Genomic DNA, 23,692 nt, shown 5'->3' with positions numbered 1-23,692 from the left:
AAAACTGTCTTCACCTGAACCCCTAGATCGCAAGGCACTTCAGGATCTGGTACATAACTCCCAGCAGGTTAGCAACCATTTCTTGCAGTGTGGTTATGATGCATTGGAAGCTTCATGTAGGTCAGCAATGACAGGTGCAGTCATACGTAGGCATGCTTGGCTGAAGGAACAAACTTTGCCAGATCATGTTAAAGCAAAGCTTCTGGATGCGCCACTGGAAAAGCAAAAGTTATTTGGCTCCACGGCTCAGGAGGTCTTAAAGAAATTTGAGGAAAAGGCTAAATCTGTACAAACAGTCAAAGATTTTCTCCAGGTCCAACCACCAAGATTCAGCAGAAATTGGCCTTCTAAGAATTGGTCCTTTCCAGACACAGACAGATTTCAAAGAGGCAAGAACAGGCGTGCCAGAGGTAGAGGGCAAGCTAGAGGCTCCTACAGAGGACATCAGTGGCAGCCTCCTAACCAGAGAGGTAGTGCAGGACCTGCAACTGCTGCACAAGGACAAACGCAATGACTTGACCTTGACCCCACCAACCAGGGCTCAATTGGAAGCACCTTTAGGCGGAAAGCTATCTTTATTCTCAAAAAACTGGCACAGTATTACAAGGGACAAATGGACACTGCAAATAATAGACAAAGGATACAGATTCCATTTTCATACATTACCAAAAAGAAAAGGCATGCCAAACCTGCCTCCGAATCAAAGGGAAGAGGCTTTCAAACAAATTTCCAACCTACTGCAAATGAAAGCTATAGAAAAGGTTCCTCTCACAGAACAAGGCCAAGGATTTTATTCCAGACTATTCCTTCTACCAAGAAAAGAAAAACAATGGAGGCCTATTCTGGAGTTGTCCGCACTAAATACTTATCTCATTGTGCCAAAATTCAAAATGCTGACCCTACAGCAACTCCTTCCCATGCTGGGCAAGGGGTCATGGCTGGTATCTCTAGACCTGAAGGAGGCATACCTGCATGTCCCTATCAGACAAAGTTGCAGAAGACACCTCAGATTTCTTGCAGGTTCAGAGCATTATCAATTCTCAGCATTGCCCTTTGGCTTATCTACTGTGCCCAGAGTATTCACAAAATTCCTGGCATCGGTAATTGCACACTGCAGACTTCAGGGGATTCAAATATACCCATACCTGGACGACTGCCTAATACAAGCGGACAGCCAACAAACTTTGGTAAAACACTTGAATTATGCCATCCGCCTACTTCATGCCTTGGGATACACAGTCAGCATTCACAAATCAAGACTTGTTCCATCCCAAAGAATAACGTTTCTGGGTGCAACATTAGATACAGCCACCCAAATGGCTTTTCTCACAGAAAAAAAACAAGAGCAACTACCGAATTATTTCAGGAATCTGACAAAACAAACCCAGCTCACTGCAAGGAAAATCCTGCAGGCCCTGGGTTTCATGGCATCTTAAATTCTTCTGATCCCACAAGCACGGCTGCATATGAGGAAGCTACAGTGGTACCTAAGGAGTCTATGGTCTCAGCACAGTCACAGCCTAGAAGCTTTGATTCCACTCATTCCATGCCTTCAAAAGGAATTTCTGTGGTGGGCTCAAGCAAGCCAGTCAAACATGGGTCTGCCCTTCAGCAAACCAATTACCAGCCAAACCATTACAACAGACGCCTCAGACCATGGATGGGGAGCACATATGGAGGGCAGATGCACTCAAGGACTATGGTCACAAAAAGAATTGCACCTGCACATAAACCAAAAGGAAATGCTGGCAGTGATACATTCAATCGAGGCCTTCAAACACTTCTTGCATCAAGGACACCTGCTAATAAGGACAGACAATACCACAGTTATGTGGTACATAAACAAGCAAGGAGGTACCCATTCTTACCCTCTCTGCAGGCTGGCAATGAATCTTAGGGAACTTTCCCTAAAACTCAATATACAACTGCAATCCCAGTTTGTGCCAGGAAAAGATAATGTACTGGCGAACAGCCTAAGCAGAAATATCATGGATCCGCACGAATGGATGCTGCATCCAGACACCTTCCTTCAGATAACACAATCATGGGGGAGGCCGGACATAGCTCTATTTGCCTCTCACCACAACCATCAACTGAAGAAATTCTGCACAAGGACATACCACCCACAAGCATGGAAAGTGGACGCTCTCTCTTTCAGCTGGAAGACTCTACAGTATATGCATTCCCACCTCTTCCATTAATGACCAAGGTCTTACTAAAGATCAAGACAGAACAGCCAAAAGTGATTCTGATAGCTCCGGACTGGCCAAGACAGCACTGGTACCCACTGTTAAGGAGCATGTCACACACGAAACCATGGCCTCTACCATAATGGCCACTTCTTCTGACACAGCACAACTACAAAACTCTGCACCCCAGCCTGAAAACCTTGCAGCTGACAGCCTGGAAAATACCTTGACTCCTCGCCAGGATAAACTATCCAAGAGAGTAAAGGATATCATCATGGAAGCTCGCCGGCCTTCCACAAGAAAGGCATATTCAGCAAAATGGAAAAGATTTCACACTTGGAACACCACAAAGGGCCAGGATTTGACATTGATGAACATTGCACAAATCCTGGAATACTTGGCAGAAATGCTCCATAATGGCCTTTCTTACTCTTCCATAAAAATTCATGCTTCAGCAATTTCAGCAGAGTACAACACTGATCCACCGGTATTTTCTCATCCTCTGCTAAGGCAGTTTCTAAGAGGAATTAAAAACATCAACCCTCCAAGGAAACCACCAGTGCCTACATGGGACCTTAACTTCATGTTGGAAAAATTAACTCTACCTCCCTTTGAACCAGCAGCATCTTCAGAACTACAGTTCCTGTCTTGGAAGACTGCCTTCCTTCTGGCCATAACCTCAGCAAGAAGAGTATCTGAGTTACAGGCCCTCATGGCAGTACAACCATTTCTTATTTTTCATCAGGACAGAGTCTCATTGAGAACCAATCCTTCATTCATGCCAAAGGTGGTATCCAGGGTCTCACTGAACCAAGCTATTCACCTGCCTACTTTCTTTCCAAATCCACAAAACAAAGGAGAGACTTTTGCATACCCTGGACATTCACAGACAGTTGCGCTACTACTTGGACAGAACTAAGAAATACAGAAAAACTGACCAGCTCTTTGTAGCATATGCTGCTGGTGTACAAGGAAAAGCAATTTCCAAACAGACAATTTCAAAATGGATAAGGAATTGCATTCGATTCTGTTATTCTTTCCATGGAAAAACTGTGCCAGTTAACATTAGACCTCATTCCACCAGAGCCACAGCCACCTCCACAGCCTTCTTAAGAGGGGTGGCTACGAAGGACATTTTAGAAGCTGCTACATGGAGCTCCGTGCATACATTTTCCAAGCATTACAACTTACCTTTATATTCCAGATCCAGAGCAGGCTTTGCTACGGCAGTCCTGCAGGGCATTTTAGCTACACCATCCTTTTCTTAGGTCCTACCTCCCACAGCTTGGCTATGGTAGTCTACCCATATGTAAGGACTGCAGATGCATCCTTGAAGAACATAGTACAGTTTTGTACCTACCATAAATGTAGATGTCCGATAGGTATGCATCTGCAGTCAGGTTTTCCCTCCCTCCTACCCCTCTGTGGTATTTCATGGGTACTTATCCCTCTTCTAGCTAGCTGGGGTTATCTATTATGGTGTATTTGTTTTTATATTACTGTGCATGTTTGGAATTTGTGCATCTCTCCAAATTTAGCCTTTCTTAGAGAGCACCTGGCATCTGGGGCAAGAAAAACTGAGGAAGATGGCGTCGGCTGACGCTTTTATACCCCAGGCGCTCTGACGTCGGGTAGAGGGCGACTTCAGCCGATGCCGGACCCAGACTTTGGAATCCGGCCGACCGAAGGGCTGCCTGAGGCAGGACAACCCATATATAAGGACTGCAGATGCATACCTATCGGACATCTACATTTATGGTAGGTACAAAACTGTACTTTCCTCTCTCTGTCACAACTTGCATCTCCTAATTGATTTTTAAATGCTGTTTCAGAATGTTGAATTGAAAGACATTTTTTCATATTTCTCTCTCTGTCTTTTTCTCTTTCACTTTCTGTTGCCATTATATTAGTATGGGAATGTGGGTATGGGAATGCCCAGCTGAGTGTCTAGCCACCCCTACTTTGCATATTAAATGCATCTGTTGCTGAAAAACTTCAAAATATTTTTTTTGTAATGGTTAACAAAAAAAAATAACACTGAACAAAGCTGACAAATGTATTAAAGTCCTTTTCTGGTTTGCGTAATTTGTTACGAGTATTAAGTGCTAAACGATACTGCGGTGGTGGTGCTGTGGTAGCGTTGTCACCTCACAGTAATACGCTGTCTGGTTCGATTCTCAGCTAGAGCGTCTTCTGCGTGGAGACATGTGTGAATGGGCGTACCTTCGTTGAAGGTTGTGCATCAGGGCTGGCAACTCGGCACGTAAAAAATCTACTGCCAATCAGTGGGCCAGAGTTCCGCTGTGGCAACCCCTACCTGGGAAAAGCCGAAAGACGCAACAACATTATTAAGTGCTAAACGATTTAACATTTGATAACCACTGACTTTCCCAAGACCTGGGTGTTTCAAAAGATGCAGGAGTATTAAATGAATTTCTGCAGGCTCAAAAGCTTGCAATTTATTGAGGCAATCAATCTTTTTTTTTTTTTTTTTTTTTTCATAACCTTCGGGAAGTTTTATATTGTTTCAAGGTAAACCGAATTACTAAAGATGCCACAACACTCTCTCTCCCTTCATGCATCAACAAATTCTTTTACCAAATGCACTGTTTCTGTTTTTTTTTTAAACAGCTTTCATCAATAAACTAAAAGTAGAGAGAGTTTGGTAACCTAACAGGGAACTATTGAGCCAGTAAATTGAAAGTTAAGCAATTTTATCTATTAAACTGTTTGCAGTAGCAAGTCTCCCAGACCTACACCCTCTGCATACTACTTGCTTTTTGACATTTTGAAATGTATTTTCATTCACAAGTAGTTCATGTTTCACGTCTGAGGGTTTGCCACTATGTATTCCTGTTAGTAGTAGAATGTTAACACCACAGAATCTGCTAGGTACACAGAAGAAGCATAAGTGTTTATCCATTCCCTTTCTTTGATGCTCTTGTCCCCGTCCTCCTCACCACCACACACGTGTGCGCGCACTCTCTCTCCCCACTCCAGTTTCCCCATCTCCAGTATGCAATAGATTTCTTTCTGTACATCACTCCTACAACTGTCATCTTGGACCTCAGAGATAATTTAATAATATCTAAAGTTTCTTCTTTCACCCATTAGCTTGTTTCCATGTGCACACACAATATATTGCTAGCGTTTGTACCTTCCGGAAGGGTTATCAGATTTTTAATATTGCTGTCCTTTTTTATTTTTTACCGTGTTTATATAGTTGTTGCTGTAGGTGATTATATGCATTTACCACAGACTACCTTCTCCTGTATTCTAATAGTTGATGTGAATTTTTATTATAAGCAGGATTTTATTCACTAAGACTTCCTCTCATCACTCATACTTTATCCTCTGCCCACAGACAGGTACACTTTCAGCAACCCCACTGTGAGGGTTCATCTCAAGTCACTTGATTTGATAAAGCCCAGCAGCCGAAGGAAAATGCAGAGACTTCCCACCTTAACAGTCTATACACTTTCCATGACAAATCCAGGTGCCAGATTTTATTTCTGTGCTCTCCATCATTGCTGATTATCTCCTGGACCCACCCCTTACCCTCCAGGCCATTTGAGCTGTAAGGGAGTCTTTCTGAATAGGTGTTAAGTACCCTCCCACCATTTCCTCAAGTCTGCACTGTCTATCCTCCCTGCAGGTGATGATAGTTCTGGTAAATTAGGCAGATTTATTTTTTTAAAGGAACACTGAAAAGTAGATGCTGCTTAGCATGTGGCCTTGAAACAAAACAGAAATTTATGAATACAGGGTGTAAATGGGAATAAGAATCTAATAAATTAAAGGGTATGTTGAGTGTTTCTATTTTCTTCTACATTGTTGTTTTCATTCTCTGCTTTTCTGCACATTTCTTGTTTACTGAATGGGAGAAAATAGGTGAGCCTAGAAATTATGCATGCTCTCCTAGTCCAGCTTTTTTGGCATCAGTGTGCTGAGCCCAGCTGGGAGCTGAACTTGTAGGTGGCAGGGGCGGATTTCTTATTGTACACACGGGAAGAGTCATTCACAGTCCAGTTGATATGGTTAGCACATCGCTATTTAATGTAGGTGCATCATCATCATGCTTCCCCTGTGCTTAGTACTGACATGGCAAATAAGTAAACACGCTTGATCTGATTAGACCACTGTATCAGGAAGAGCAGTTCTCTAGATGGATTACCCTGCAAAGACCTTTTTTTAGCTCCCCTCAGCTGTAGCCAGGGTTGCAGCTGTTGTCACTACAACTGTGTGCCTCAAAGGTGAGTGATGTTCTTGGATGGGCAATTCACAAAGAAACAGTGGGGGAATGTTTGCCTCCCAAATATGCAACAAAGTCTAGAAGATTTAGGATCTTTGCTTGGAAGTGTTTATATAGGTATTTTTATATTCAAAGTAGACTCCAAAGAATTTTTCCCCAGGTAGACAGCAAATGTTGGTGATGTGATGGGGAAGAAAGAGGTAATTGGTAAAATTTTCTAGGAGTGTAATGAGTTGGCATACTTTAACAATTCCCAGCAGACTACTCTATCAGAAATACTGGGGTAAGCAAATTGGAATAACTAAGGAATTATTTTTTGAGCTATGATACAGAATTGTAATTCCCTAGATGTAGTGAAGTCTTGCTGAGTCTAATTATGTTGGTTGACAAAAAAGCAATTACTGGAAAATGGAAATCAAAGTCTAAACCAACTGTACTAGAAGTGGTGAACATAGTAACAGCGATAAAACAACTGGAACTGGGATCTTTAGAAAAGGGCAGGAGCAAACTACATAGAAAAAATTGGAATTGTGGGAACAGTACATTTAGAAATGGAACAAGGTTTAAAAGAAGACAGGATTTGAATGAACTATATTATGTTTGACAGTTACTAGATAGATAAGTGACGTATAATGTTTGCAACTGAAATTATTTCAATATGGTTTGTTTTCATTTATATAAATGTATGATTGCATTTGTCATATGTGATAATTTAATAAAGATGTCTCTTTTTAAAAAAAAAAAAAAAAAAAAAAGAGGGAGTGATCTTACATGATGGGATAGTTGCACCAATGTGACTTGTCTACTGCCCATTTATTCAGTACGTGGTTTGGCTTTGACACTGCATCTAAGAATAGACTGGGTTGTGGCTGTGGAATCCCGTTTTTGAATGGGCTGTTTAGACTGCCCTGTCTTCCACCAGAGTTCCTGATTTTCTCCACAAGTCATCAAAGTAGAAAACTGTTGCACCATGGTAAATGGACGATAGTTCCTTGAAGTTTCCTGCTCCCAAAGATGTGTTTTAATGATATATTGTTACAGTGCAAGTCTGTTTAAATTGATTAATACATTATATATATATATATATATATATATATATATATATATATATATATATATATAAAACTATGTATATGTTTATATATATGTATCTGTGTGTGTATATGAGTTATAATCAAGTGGTTGATAATTCAAAATGTTCATCGTGTTTCACTGTTGCAGTCATCACTGTAGGGTTCTTCCGTCCGGCAGGCAGCCCTCGGTCACCCAGAATCCCAAAGTCTGAGTCCGGCGTTGGCTGTTCAGTCATGCTCCCTGACGTCAGAGCACCAGGAGTACAAAGCTGCCAGCTGACGCCATGTTCTCCAGTCTTGTGCCGGTCGGCTGACTCCTGATATTTTTTCGTACTTCAGTTCGAAGACTTACTTCTTCTTAAAGCTAAGTACCCCGTTGGGGAAACTTTTTTCTTGCTCCAGACCGATGTCAGAAAAAGTTAATAATTGTATTTCTTGTGGGAAGCAAATACTCATAAAGATTTTCACTCTTACTGTATTCCTTGTTTAGGCCCTGACCACGACGTAGCTAGTTGTCAGTTTTGTGCTAGATTTAACCAACGTACGATTAAGCGGAGGTACGATTTTGCTTTTCACTACTTTGGCAGACGATTTAATTGTAAAATGTCATCTGACACGCTTCCGACTTCTGGAGTTCACAAACGACGCAAGGATAAGGACAGGCCTCCGAGGTCCAAATCAAACAACGGTTTACAAGCAGAGCCAGCTCCAGGTTCGGCCGTCGTCAGTGAGGTGCTTTCGCAGCCCCTGTCGGCCATTTCGGAACCGATTGCCAAAACAGACTCCCACGAGGAGCCAACTAGGCCTTTGAGTACTCCAGCTGCAGGACCTTCGGACAATGCTCCCTCGGATGGGTCCGGAGCCGCTGTGCAGGTACCGGTTTCAGAGGGGGTTTTCAGGCCTACACAGCTTCTGATTAAGCCAAAACCAAAGACAAAGGCGAAGACTCCTTCTAAATCAAAGACACCAGCCCAGGCCTCTTCTGATCCGGGACCCAAATCACTGAAACAGCTGCTTAAAATAGCAGAGGACTTAATAACCATGATTAGGGGTTCACACCCCCCTCCAGACAAAAGGCCAAGGCAAGAATTGGATCTTGAATCCTCTGATCAGGCATCCATTTCTTCAGTTTCTTCCTCTGAACAGGAATATACTTTCCCTCCTTATGAGGATTCTGATGCTGAGGAATCCATTCCATCAGCTTCTCCCCCTGAGGATTTTTCTTTTGGGGAAACTTTACATGACATGAGGGAACATTTTCAATGGGAAGGAATGGAGTACTCTGAATCTAAGAGAAGGCTTAGAGATTTCCTTCTTCCCCAACATAGACCCCTGGCTATTCCTCCTGTTTTGGATATTGTGGATGATGCCTTTTCTGAGGCTAATTTAACTCATGACTCTTTTCCTCCAGCCCCTGCTACGCCTGACAGATATTACAGGGTCCCTGACTCCCACCAGTTCCTTTACAAAAATCTTGCTGCTGATCCAGAAACCATTTCTCAGGGTCCTAAGGGTGTTAAGGCCACCTCTGCTAAAAACCCTATTCCAACAGATAAGGATTCCAGAGCTTTGGAGAGATGGGGCAAAAAAGTGTACACTTCTGCTACTTTATCTATCAGGGCTTTAAATTGCCAATTTCATATGCTAAAATATCAGCAATTCCTGCTGTCTGTTATGAAACAAAAGCTAAGTACCATTTCTGCATGTGCAGATAATAAGGAATTACATGATTTGATGCATGCTACTGAGCAAGTGGGGAAGCATGGTTTACACTGTGGTTTTGATGCCTTGGAGGCATCATGCAGGGCGGCTGCCACTGGCACAGTCATTAGAGGGCATGCTTGGTTAAAGGAACAAAATTTACCTGATCAAGTGAAAGCAAAGTTACTGGATGCTCCTGTTCAGCATAATGTTTTGTTTGGGTCTAAGGCTGAAGTGGTGATAAAGAAAATGGAGGATAAGGCAAAATCCATGCAAACGGTTAAGGATTTCTTACAAGTTCAGCCCCCTAGATTTAGCAGAAATTGGCCAACTAAAAATTGGTCCTTTCCCAACTTGGACAGGCCTCAGAGGGGTAGATATAGGCGCTCCAGAGGGAGGGCCCAAGCACAGACCTCTTAGACCTAGACAGTGGAGTGCTTCCACCCCCAGGGGTGGAGAGGACAGACCTCAATCTTATAGATAGCAGGCTCAATGACTCCCCCTGCAAGGCTCCAGGAACTTCCCTCCTGGAAGCCCCTCTAGGGGGGAACTCTCTCTTTTTCAACAAAATTGGACTTACATAACCCAAGACAAGTGGGTTCTGGATGTAGTTTCAAAGGGTTACAAATTCCACTTTCATACCTTGCCAAGACTAAACGGATGGCCAGACCTACCAAAACACCACTGGGCAGAGGCATTAAACCAGGTGGGTTCCCTCATGACTATGAGGGCCATAGAACTGGTTCCACAATCAGAGACGGGGCATGGCTTTTGCTCAAGGCTCTTTCTAGTTCCCAGAAAACAAAATTCATGGAGACCTATCCTGGATCTGTCAGTTTTAAATACTTTCCTGGAGATACCAAAGTTCAAGATGCTTACTCTGCAGCAGCTCTTGCCAATGTTGAGCATAAATGCATGGATGGTGACATTGGATTTAAAGGAGGCTTACCTACACATCCCTATCAGACAGGAGTGCAGAAAATACCTCGGGTTCAAGGCCGGTTCGAAACATTACCAATTCTCTGCGCTGCCCTTTGGCTTGTCTACTGCGCCCAGGGTCTTCACCAAGTGCCTGGCACAAGTAGTAGCTTATTGCAGACTCCAGGGAATTCAAGTTTACCCTTATCTGGATGACTGCCTTATTCAAGTAGACAGCAAGGCTGTCTTACTCCAGCACCTGGAATTTGTTCAAAATCTACTCAAGTACCTGGGATTCACGGTGAACATAAAAAAGTCAAATTTGACACCCACACAACAGATAACTTTTCTGGGTGCTCTTCTAAACACAACAACCCAGATGGCTTTCCTGACATCCGAAAAGCAACTTTAGCTGGCTTCAACTTTCAAAACCTTGGCATTAATGTCTCAGCTAACTGCAAGGAAATTCCTGCAGGCTCTGGGTTACATGGCCTCCTGCATCCTTCTCATACGAAATGCAAGACTACATATGAGAAAAATACAATGGTACCTAAAAAGTGTATGGTCCCAGCATTGCCACAGTCTAGAGACACAGATTGCTGTCTTGCCTTGCCTACAAAAGGAATTCCATTGGTGGACCATGGCATGTCTTCACAACAAAGGGAAAGCCTTCAGTCTGCCTCCAGCCAGCCAAGTGTTAACCATGGACGCCTCGGATTACGCATGGGGAGCACACTTGCAGGGGAAAGGCCTGCAAGGTTATTGGACAGAGGATCAGAAGCACCTACATATCAATTTAAAAGAGATGTTAGCAGTACAGAATGCCCTCTTGGCTTTCAGGGACCTTCTACAGCCAGGACAACTACTGATACGGACAGACAACACCACAGTTATGTGGTACATAAACAAGCAAGGGGGTTCACCCTCCTAACCCCTTTGCAGACTAGCCATGACTCTATGGAACACAGCTCTAGCTTGCAAAGTGGATCTACAAGCTCAGCTCCTGCCAGGGAAACAAAATATTCCGGCAGACAGACTGAGCAGGAACCTGTCAGACCCACACGAGTGGATGCTAGACACCCAAATATTCAAGATGATTACAGAAGCCTGGGGCTGCCCGGACATAGATTTATTTGCATCCCCCCTCAACCACCAGTTACAGATTTTTTGCACAAGAACATTTCACAAACTAGCATGGAAAGTGGATGCTCTCTCTTTCAGTTGGAGAAACCTCTCGGGTTATGCCTTTCCTCCACTACCTCTTCTTCCACAGGTGTTATTAAAGATCAAACAGGGCAAACCCAAGATGATTTTACTGGCCCCAAATTGGCCTCGTCAATTTTGGTACTCAACACTGATGAATCCTATCCCAGGAGCCTCCTTGGATTTTACCTCAGATACCAAATCTTTTGTCCCAACACCAGGGTCAGGTTCTGCACTCTCATATCAAAATTCTCAGCCTGGCAGCTTGCAAATTCAGGATCTATGATTATTCCTACCCTTCCCAAACAGGTCATGCATGTCATCTTAAAAGCCAGACGGCCTAGCACTAGAAAATCTTATGAAGGTAAATGGAAGAGATTTTGCACCTGGATGCATGCTCAGGATTCGGATCATCTCATTCCTAATATCCCACTGATTTTACTTTACCTGACAGACATGCTGCATAAGGGTTTATCCTTCTCATCCATAAAAATACATGCCTCAGCCATCTCTGCACATTACAATACAGCTCCTCCAATCTTTTCGCATCCACTTCTGAAACAATACCTCAGAGGAGCAAAGAATTTAAGGCCCCCTAGGACACCACCCATACCTGCCTGGGACCTCAACTATGTTCTGGAAAAACTCACTCTGCCTCCTTTTGAGCTTGCTGCCACATCGGACATTAAGTATTTTTCATGGAAGACCGCTATCCCACTGGCTTTGACTACAGCCAGGAGAGTCTCCGAGTTACAAGCACTCATGGCTGTGGAACCTTATATTATTTTTCATCAAGACAGGGTGTCTTTAAGGACTAATCCTACTTTCATGCCTAAAGTGGTCTCCAAAGTGGCTTTAAATCAAACTATTCACCTGCCAACTTTTTTCCCTAATCCACAAAATAAGAGGGAGAGGATCTTTCATTCTTTGGATGTACACAGGCAACTACGTTTTTACCTGGACAGAACCAAGGATATCAGGAAAACAGAGCAACTGTTTGTTTCTTATGCAACAAATTCTCAAGGCAAAGCTATTTCAAAACAGACCATTTCTAAATGGATTGCTCATGGAATCAGATTTTGTTATTCACAACATGGAAAGCAAATCCCAGGAAAAATTAGAACTCACTCTAACAGAGCTGCTGCTACTTCAGCAGCCATTCTCAGGGGAGTACCTACCAAAGATATTTTGGAAGCTGCAACTTGGAGTTCAGTGCATACTTTCTCTAAGCACTATAATCTCCCTCTTTACTCTAAGTCTAGGGCAGGCTTTGCTTCTGCAGTCTTGCAGGGCCTTCTAGCCGCCCTTTCTACTCTATAACCACCACCCTTTATCTCATCTTTGGGATTCAACCCTACAGTGATGACTGCAACAGTGAAACACGATGAACATAGTACAGTTGTGTACACTTACCATAAATGTAGATGTTCGAGTGTCTTCACTGTTGTAGTCTGGGTTACCCACCCTACTGTCCCCTCTTACACTTTCATTACTGTGGTTTCCTACTTCACCCTTCTTCTGAGGTGTATTTGCTACAGAGTATGGGGTTTGTTGTATGTTACATTTTTGTTTTACTATTAGCCTTCACTTTTGGGCAGCTGACATCTGGGGCAAGAAAAACTGGAGAACATGGCGTCGGCTGGCAGCTTTGTGCTCCTGGCCCTCTGATGTCAGGGAGCATGACTGAACAGCCGACGCCGGACCTAGACTTTGGGATTCTGGCCGACCGACGGCTGCCTGCCGGCAGGAAGAATGACTGCAACAGTGAAGACACTCGAACATCTACATTTATGATAAGTGTACACAACTGTACTTTGTCAAACAAAAGAAGCAGGTACAGCTGATCAAAAACCAGACAATCACATGTACTGGCTTTTTTTTCTGTGTAAAATCACTGTACAGTGGGGATTAGAGAAAATGGAGTTGATATATATAATTAGCAGAGAGTGTGAGGAGTGCAGGGGAGACCCCCCCACCAAAAATATGTTTAACCTTGTTTTTGTATTTTTCAATCAATTGATGATCGACCAGTTATGCTTCATCACTTGTAGTTTTACATATATATATATATGTATATGTATATATATATATATATATATATATATATATATATATATGTGTGTGTGTGTATATATATATATATATATATATATATATGTGTGTGTGTATATATATATATATATATATATATATATATATATATAATATAGCAGAATATGCTAAAGTATCATACCACGTGATCTGCTGTAGCCATATTGTAGTCTGAGTAGCTGTTTGCTTCCTTTGCCCATGGCAGGTAAATAAGTGTGAAAATAATCATCAGTGTAGCAGGTTGAATTTCCTCCTTGGGCCATTCATGCCACCCCTCTCCAGAGAATTGTTGCAGGCTTCAGAAGCCTCACTGCAAGTACTTTACAAGGTCCACTTCTCATCTAGACATTGCAATGGAATGTGTCCCCAGAGCAGGTTTTACCAACACACTCCTGCATGTCCCACCCCCCCCCAGGAGGGTATAGCACAGTTTCTTCCTTCTTCCAGTATTCTGCATCTTTTTATGTACCAAAAGAATATCTTAAAAATGCATCACCAGGTCTTGGTCAACAGGAATACTTCTGCACCTTCCATCTTCTTCTGGAATAAATAGTTTGCATCAGATGTTTGTTTTGTCCTCTTTTGTTTTGTTTTTTTCCCTTCCAATCTCAAGAGGTTGTACACTTGTATTTGACTTGACAGGAATGCATCTCTGAATCTAGTAAAATCTAGTAACTGAGTAACTGGTAGTAACTAGTAACTGAGGTAGATGTGAGACCTTTGCTTATTTTCTAAGTATACCAAATGAGGCCCCTTTGAACTGGTGAGGAAAGGATTTACCAGTCACACATTTTGTTGTGGTAGAGCTATCTAGATGCATTTACCCACTGCCGAGATATTTAAAGATGGAATGTTGCTGAGGTTACTTGCCTAGCCCATCTCTTTGTATTTTAAATGATCAAACCTACAAAAAATAAGAAATGTGCATTGTGAAATTCAAATCTGATTCAGAAATCTGGAGTTAAAATTAATATAACTGGTGCTATTATATGTTACTATATATTTTCTGGTTGCGTTTCTTGATAACTTTGCATCACAAAATGTTTTTGTCTGATTTGTTTTGCAATATTTTAAGTGACATGTGCTTTAAACATTGCTTTGGTTGTATCGTCACTAGTTAAAGTGCAGCTGCAGGAGTGTGTAACATTTGTTTATCCACATATATTTGTTTTGGCAGGGAGAAGAGGTTGTTTTCTTTGAAAGGAAATGCAAACAAAGAAAAGAGATCGAAGATATACAAATTTCTTTTAGATCATTTCACGGATGAGCAAAGATTCGACATTACCACTAAAATCAGTCAAAATGTTTTGGGTATGTTGAATGGCAGTTTCAGTAGCAGAAAATGTGGTTGAGATTTTCGGCTGTTTTTGAATACAGTTGTTTCATTTTACAATGTAAGTTCAGATCTGATGATGTCCGTCTTCACTTTATTCTTGACTCTTCGGTTTGCTGGTTTGCTGCTGTATCTCGGAACAGACTCAGCAATTAATCCAGCTCGCACCCTCCAAAAACTCTGTAGCTAAGCTTATACCCATAATGCTCCTCACAGAATTACCTCCGATCTTGTTTGCCGCTTTCAGTACCAGACGGGTTTATTTAAACAGCTCTCGACCAAGCTATTTCTTTGCTAGTGAATAAAATGTTTCCCTTTATTAGTGATTTCTTTATTTGGTAATACCCAGCTCCTCTTCCTGCTGTTGCTTTTTAACACATCTGTATTTATCTAATATTACCATTGTTATTTCTTTCTCTTGCTGTTTAAGGTAACTCTTTATACCATCATTGGTACCTTCCCTTTCTCTTTCCTTCCCTTCTTTCCTTTCTTCTTTACCACCAGGAAGTCTTTCGTACCATTGTTGATGCATCTTCCAACCTTAAAAGTCTGAACTTTATCTAGGTCACCTTTCTTCTTTGGTTGTGTGTGCGTGCGGCCTTGGAAATGGCTGACAAAAGGCAACTTCTGACCAACTTAAGGGAACTTCTGGCTCCAAAAGGTGCCAGAAGTCCAAACGTTAAGTATTAAATTCTGATAGATATTCCTTATGTGTGTACTGTTTGGGTCCGGTGCACCTTCAAGAAGACTGCGCCATCTGTCATGGCTTCAGTCATCGAGCCCTTACTGAGAGAAAATTAAGCTTATCCTGAAGGGTCTTATTAAAGCCGCTTTCGATGAGGCCATATCTGGTTTGTCGAAGTCTAAAATGGATATTAGCTCTCCTTCATCAAAACATTCTAAGAATAGGAGCAGCTCGGTGCCGACAGCATCTTCAGCACCGTTATCCAAAGTGCCTAAGAAATCCCCAGTTCCAGCAGGTCCTTCGGAACTGAAAGGGGAAATGGGCATGTCTTCGGTGCCGTCGGTGTCTGCTTTTGCACCAACTGTTTTGGCACAGTCCAGTACTGTCACTCCTCCAATTAGTTCAGAGCCAAACAATTTATGTTTAAACAATTACTTTGTACCAGGTGTGAAAAACTTAAAGGCTGCCAGCCCAGTTAGATAGAATTTTGTAGATAATTCTATGTCATTGTAAATATTAATATAACCCACAGGCTGTTTTACAAATGTAAGAAAACTAAATGCAAGAAAAATTGTGTTATATGTTTTGAACTTCAAAAATGTAACCACAGTGCACCCTGCTGGAAGAAAGCTAATAAAGTAAAGCATATTATGACTGTTTGATCTCAGGGCTCGGAGACGGGATATCTGGATGAAGGCATTCTTTCTATTGTCTTAAGACAAGAGTTAATTGCTAGATTTTACATGTATAATGTCTTTTATTGCTGTGGTTTCCTGGCCATGTGCAAGCTTACTAAGAAAACTAAGAAATGTAAATTTAGAGTTTCTGGTAGCCTGGAAACCAGACAAGTGTCAAGAATGATGTAATCTAAAGTGAGTCAGCAGTGATGTGTTATCAATTTAAGAGATCTCAGAGAGAGAGAGAGAGAGCAATTTGCATTTGTCTTCAGAACTGACAACATCACCAGCACTCTGCCTTTGCTCTTTATGTAAGTAGAATTTATAACAGAATTGCTCTTAGAGTTAGACAGGAATTTAGTCAGATTTAGTCTAGTTGTTTTTCTATATTTGTCAGACTATCCAGCAATACTGTTTTAAAGCATTTCCTGTGATTTCTGAACTCTTGACTATCACTGTGTTGAATTGAGATTTGTCTTGTGTTTTTATTATTTATTATTAAATATTTTTAAACCTTTCAACTGTGGCTATTTTGTGTAGAGATAATTTAAGCTCTAGAGTACTTGCATGTATTTAGTGATACTGTACTAAGCCACTCCAATAGCCTTAAAAGCTCCGGTCACACTTACTAATTGGATAATAATATTACACAGTAAAATTGGACACCCTTTGGTAGGGGCCTTATTAGTAGCTGATATTAGGGGTTCTGGTGGCAGTGGATTACTACATTATAGCCTGGGCAGAAGGGGCATACCTAGTGAACCTGTGCCAGCCTTCTCCAGGAGTGTCTGTGTCTTTGTATGTAAATCACATTTTTGTGTGTGTGTGTGTGTGTGTGTGTGTGTGTGTGTGTGTGTGTGCATGCGTGTGCACGTCTGTTTGTGTGTGCACGTCTGTTTGTGTGCGCGTGTCTGTGTGTGTATGCGCGCGCGTCTGTGTGTGTCAGCTACTTGGGCAGGGACACAAAGCACTGGTTGGACAGAGGGAGTGCTGGGAGGACTTGACTTGCAACTCTGGCTAAGGAATCCACTCTATAGCTGTGCCGGTGGGGAATCTTACTGGGGATCTGAAGAGAAAGGGAGAAACCAGCCCCAAACTGACTGTGATTTCGGTGTGCTCTTAAGGGAGATTGTACTTTACTTTGTGTACTTGTTATCCTTCCCAATGTGCACGCCCCTCACTGGTGGTAGTGGTGAGGAGTGAGGCTCCTTGATTACTGGGCCAGTGCATGGACTTCACATATTAATTGTTTGGCAGTGGTGGGTTATCCTGTAGTGTAGTGTTGTAGTGGTATGGATATTGAATTCCTGCAGCTTGGGTACAGAGATCACTGAAGGTGTTTTGTACTCTAAATCAGTCACGCAGTAAATATTCAGAGTTCAGATCACAATTGTTTTATTTCTTTTGTTAGCTTAGTTAGTCAGGGAGAGCAGGCAAGCATGTCAGCAGAGGAGTATGGCAAGCTGACAAGGAGCCAGTTGGCTGAGATGTGCCAGGCTAAGGGACTGGTACATGGAAACCTGACTAAGGCAGATATGATTGCAGTTTTAGTCACAGCTGCATCAGAAAACAGAAATCAGGAGGATGATCAGACTGGCTGTGGAGATATACAACACTCAGAGAATGACAGCTCAACTTTTCTGCAGAGGACTTAAAAATCCATCTGGAGCTAAAAAGACTTGAGTTGGAGGTCAGGCGTTTGGAAATGGAAGCTGTGGAGCAGAAAAGGCAGAGGTCGCACGAAAAGGAGATGCTGACTCTTTGCCAGAGTCAAGGAGGTAATGGGGAAGGAAGTAAGTGGACCCCAGAAGCACAAAAGGGCAGTAAATTCTTCCACAGTTTATTTACAGGAGGGGGGGGGGGTAATTTTGATAATTTCATTCACATGGTTGAGAAGGTATGTAAACGGTATGATGTTGACCAAAGGCTCATGGTACAGTTCATGATCCCCTTACTCCATGGTAAAGCTGTAAATGTACTTTCCAAATTATCTGACGTTGACTGTTTCAGCTATAATGCTGTAAAGAATTTTGTTATAATTTTTTAAGATAACACCTGACGCTTATAGGAAAAAGTTTCATGAGCATAGATGCAAAGCAGATGAAAGTGTGTGTGAACATTTTGCGGAACTGACCACTTATTTTTCACAGGTGGGTGAGTGAATGTCAGGTCACCCCTTTTTCATTTGCTGGTACACCTTTTGTTGAGGGAACAAGCCCTTAGCAATTTGCTTGATGATCTGGTTAGCTGATAGACAGTGTGCTACTTTAGATGAGTTGCAAAGAAGGGAGACCTATACCTAGCAAGCAGGGCATCCCTACACTGGAAAGGGACCCCCAGAACTGCTCATGGGTCTAAAGGAACCCATGGTGGGCAGCCCAGACTACCCCAACAGAATCTGCTAGTAGCAGGGGAAGCTACTAGTCCGGGTACTTGTCCAGGACTTAGGGTTAAATGTTTTGAATGCAACCAGTGGGGCCATGTGGCATATAGATGTACACGGAGGCAAGGTGGGGATCAAAAGTTGAGAGAGCCAGTAAGTGGGAAAGACAAAGTGCCAATAGTAGGTTGTCCTGAGACAACAGGGGCACCAAACAATCATCCTGCAGATGTCCTGATAGGGAAGGATTTTGATGAGGTAGTACAATGTGTTAATGCAGATGTTCATCGTGTTTCACTGTTGCAGTCATGACTGTAGGGTTCTCCCCTGCTGGCAGGCAGCCCTCGGTCGGACAGAATCCCAAAGTCTGGGTCTGGCGTCGGCTGTTCAACCATGCTCCCTGACGTCAGAGCGCCAGGAGTACAAAGCTGACAGCCGACGCCATCTTCTCCAGTCTTTCTTGTCGTGCGGTGATAGCAGTTCACAAGTGCTGGTCGGCTGACTCGACGAATTTTACTGATATACTTCAATCCGAAGATTTTTTTCTTCTCCACTCAAAGCTAAGTACCCCGTTGGGGAAACTTTTTTCTTACTCCACTTCGTTGTCATAAAAAGTTAATAATTGTATTTCATGTGGGAAGCAAATACTTCATAAGGATTTTCATTCTTACTGTATTCCTTGCTTGGGCCCAGACCACGACGTAGCTAGTTGTCGGTTTTGTGCCAGGTTCAATCAACGTACTATTAAGCGAAGGTATGATTTTGCCTTTCATTACTTCGGTAGGTGCTTTAATTACAAAATGTCGTCTGATACTGTTCCGGCTACCGGAGTTCACAAACGTCGCAAGGATAAAGACAGGCCTCCAAGGGCCAAATCTGATGATAGCGCACAACCGGAGCCAGCTTCAGGTCCGTCGTCAGTGAGGCGCTTTTGCAGCCCCTGTCATCTGCCATTTCAGAACCGATGGCCAAAACGGATTCTCATGAGGAGCCAACCAGGCCTTTAAATATTCCTGTTGCAGGACCTTCGGGACAATGCTCCTTCGGATGGGTCCGGAGCTGCTGTGCAGGTACCGGCTTCCTAAGGGGTTTTCAGGCCTACTCAGCTACTAATAAAGGCAAAGGCAAAGACTTCTACACAGGCCTCTTCTGAACCAGCTCCCAAGTCACAGAAACAGTTACTCAAGATGGCGGAGGATTTACTTGCTATGATTAGGGGTTCTCATCCCCCTCCTGACAAAAGGCCTAGGCAGGATATCTCTTATGATTCCTCTGATCAGGCTTCTGTTTCCTCTGTTTCTTCTTCCGATCAGGAATATTCTTTCCCTCCTTATGAGGATTCTGATGCTGAAGAATCCTTTCCTTCAGCTTCTCCCCCTGAGGATTTTTCTTTTGGGGAAACTTTGCATGAAATGAGGGAACATTTCCACTGGGAAGGACAGGAGTATTCGGAATCCAAGAAAAGACCGAGGGGAATTTCTTCTTCTTCCCCAACATAGATCCCTGGCTATTCCTCCTGTTTTGGATATTGTGGATGATGCCTTTTCGGAGGCTAACTTAACCCCTGATTCTTTTCCTCCTGCTCCTGTTAAGCCTGATAGATATTACAGGGTTCCAGATTCCCATCAGTTTTTATACAAGAACCCTTCTGCTGACCCTGAAACCATTTCTCAGGGTTCTAAGGGAGCTAAGGCCGCTTCTGCCAAAAATCCTATTCCTACTGAAAAGGATTCTCGATCCTTAGAAAGATGGGGCAAAAAGGTGTACACTTCTGCTACTTTGTCCATTATGCCTTGGAGGCTTCTTGCAGGGCTGTGGCCTCTGAGACAGTCATTAGAAGGCATGCATGGCTAAAGGAACAAAATTTACCTGAACAAGTAAAGGCTAAATTATTGGATGCTCCTGTTCAGCATAATGTTTTGTTTGGATCAAAAGCTGAAGAGGTGATTAAAAAGATGGAGGATAAAGCGAAATCCATGCAAACAGTTAAAGATTTCTTACAAGTACAGCCTCCTAGATTTAGCAGGAATTGGCCTTCTAAAAATTGGTCCTTTCCCTCTTCAGACAGGCCACAAGAGGGGTAGATATAGACTTTCCAGAGGGAGGCCTCAAACACAAGCTGCTTACAGACCAAGACAGTGGACTGCTTCCACTCCTAGGGGAGGAGAGGACAGGTCACAATCTCAAAGAAAACATACTCAATGACTCCCTCTGTTGGGCTACAGGAAATTCTTGCCTGGAAGCCCCTCTCGGAGGAAAACTCTCTCTTTTTTATCAAAATTGGACTCAAATAACCCAAGACAAATGGGTTGTGGATGTGGTTTTAAGAGGTTACAAATTCCATTTTCACACCTTGCCAAGGTCAAGCGGATGGCCAGACCTTCCAAAACATCAATGGACGGAGGCCTTAAACCAGGTGGAAGCTCTTTTGGCTATGAATGCCATAGAACTGGTTCCTCTTTCAGAGATGGGAAAAGGTTTTTATTCAAGGCTCTTTCTAGTCCCAAGGAAGCAAAACTCATGGAGACCCATTCTGGATCTGTCTGTTTTGAACACCTTTCTAGAAATTCCAAAATTCAAGATGCTTACTCTATAGCAGCTACTTCCAATGCTGTCCAAAAATGCATGGATGGTACCTTTGGATTTAAAGGAGGCATATTTACACATTCCCATCAGGCAGGATCGCAGAAAATACCTCCGGTTCAAAGCTGGATCGAGGCACTTTCAATTCTCTGCGCTGCCCTTTGGGTTATCTACTGCGCCCAGGGTCTTCACCAAATGCCTGGCTCCAGTAGTAGCTTACTGCAGACTCAAGGGAATTCAAATTTACCCTTATCTGGACGATTGTCTAATTCAGGCAGACAGCAAGGATGTCTTACTCCAGCATCTAGACTTTGTACAACACCTCCTCAAGTTCCTGGGATTCTCTGTAAACATAAAAAAGTCAAATTTGACACCATCACAACAGATAACTTTTCTGGGGGCATTTCTAAACAGCACTTCCCAGATGGCTTTTCTGACATCCGAAAAACAGTTACAGCTGGCTTCAACTTTCAAAACCTTGGCAACTTTAACTCATCTATCTGCAAGGAAATTCCTGCAGGCTTTGGGTCACATGGCGGCCTGCATCCTTCTCGTACCATATGCAAGACTACACATGAGGAAAATACAGTGGTACCTAAAAAGTGTATGGTCTCAGCATTGCCACAGTTTAGACATACTGATCTCCGTCCTTCCCTGCCTTCAAAAGGAGTTTCTTTGGTGGTCCAGGGCATGTGCTCTAAACAAAGGGAAGCCCTACCGTCTGCCTCCTGCCTCTCCGATTCTAACCACGGACGCCTCGGATTATGCTTGGGGAGCCCATTTTCAGGGCAATTGTTTGCAGGACCTTTGGACAAAGGATCAGAAGCACCTGCATATCAATTTAAAGGAAATGTTAGCCATTCAGAAAGCTCTATTGGCCTTCAGGAATCTTTTACAACCAGGACAACTGTTAATACGGACAGACAACACCACAGTTATGTGGTACATAAGCAAGGGGGATCTCATTCCTACCCCCTTTGCAGACTAGCCATGGATCTATGGAACACAGCTCTAGCTTGCAATCTGGATCTTCAAGCTCAGTTTCTACCAGGAAAACAAAACTTCCTGGCAGACAGTCTGAGCAGAAATCTTTCGGATCCACACGAGTGGATGCTGGACACCAAGATATTCAGGATGATAACAGCAGTCTGGGGATGCCCTCACGTAAACCTCTTTACATCCCATCTCAATCATCAACTACAGACTTTCTGCACCAGGACTTTCCACAGAGAGGCTTGGAAAGTGGAAGCCCTGTCATTCAGTTGGAGGAACCTCTCGGGATATGCCTTTCCGCCTCTTCCTCTTCTTCCACGGGTTTTATTGAAGATAAAACAGGACAAGCCCAAGATGATAATCTTGCTGGCTCCAAATTGGCCTCGGCAGTTTTGGTATCCAACTTTAAAAAACCTATGCCTGGACCCCCCTTGGGTTTTACCTCAGTCTCCGAACCTTCTGTCCCAACATCAGGGTCAGGTCCTACACTCTCATGTCAGAACTCTCAACCTGGCGGCCTAGTTAATCCAGGGCCTTTGATATCTTCTTTACTGCCCAAGCAGGTTATGGATGTCATTTTAGAAGCCAGACGTCCTAGTACTAGAAAATCTTATGCAGGCAAATGGAAAAGATTTTGTTCCTGGATGCAGGCTCAGGATTCTGATCCTCTTCTTCCAAACATTACTTTAATTTTACTTTACTTGACAGATCTCTTACATAAGGGTCTCTCTTTTTCTTCCATTAAGATACATGCCTCTGCTATTTCTGCTCATTATAATACAGACCCTCCCATCTTTTCCCACCAGCTCATGCGACAGTTTCTCAGAGGAGCTAAGAACTTAAAACCTCCTAGATCTCCCCCTTTCTTGCTTGGGATCTCAACTATATTTTGGAAAAACTAACCTTGCCTCCTTTTGAGCCTACTGCCTCTTCTAACATCAAGTTTTTATCTTGGAAGACAGCCATTCTGTTAGCCCTAACCTCTGCCAGGAGAATGTCAGAGTTACAAGCCCTTATGGCTGTGGAACCTTATATTATTTTTCATCAAGACAGGGTATCTTTGAGGACTAATCCTACATTCATGCCTAAGGTGGTTTCCAAAGTGGCTTTAAATCAAACTATACACTTGCCAACCTTTTTCCACACTCCTCAAAATAAAGGGGAAAGGATCTTACATTCCTTGGATATACGCAGACAGCTATGTTTTTACCTGAACAGAACCAAGAACATCAGAAAATCAGAACAACTGTTTGTTTCTTATGCTTCAAGTTCCCAAGGTAAAGCCATTTCAAAACAGACCATTTCTAAATGGATTGCTCATGGCATCAGATTTTGTTATTCTCACCATGGAAAGCAAATCCCAGGAAGTATACAGACTCATTCCACCAGAGCTGCTGCCACTTCTGCGGCCTTCCTCAGGGGAGTTCCTACCAAGGACATTTTGGAAGCTGCAACTTGGAGTTCAGTGGATACTTTTTCAAAGCACTACAATCTACCTCTCTACTCTAAGTCTAGGGTTGGCTTTGCCTCTGCAGTCTTGCAGGGCCTTTTAGCCACCCCTTCTTCATTATGACCACCTCCCTTTACTTCAGCTTTGGGATTCTACCCTACAGT

At 42.8% G+C, this 23,692-nt stretch overlaps 1 protein-coding gene across 1 annotated transcript in view; it reads left to right on the top strand.

Annotated features, from left to right (window-relative positions):
- The window catches only part of NCAPD3 (non-SMC condensin II complex subunit D3), a gene marked incomplete in the record, with an annotated part of 2,635,837 nt that overhangs the window by 1,749,303 nt on the left and 862,842 nt on the right, over positions 1-23,692 (top strand). Inside the window, 1 exon segment of the mRNA XM_044081165.1 lies at positions 14,605-14,738. Coding sequence (XP_043937100.1) covers positions 14,605-14,738 — 134 coding nt within the window.

This window comes from Protopterus annectens, chromosome 8.part0 (assembly GCF_019279795.1).
Source record: "Protopterus annectens isolate FY-2018-M chromosome 8.part0, PAN1.0, whole genome shotgun sequence".
NCBI lineage: Eukaryota > Metazoa > Chordata > Ceratodontiformes > Protopteridae > Protopterus > Protopterus annectens.
The sequence above is the reverse complement of the archived record's forward strand: the minus strand, read 5'-3'. Positions and strand labels throughout refer to the sequence as shown.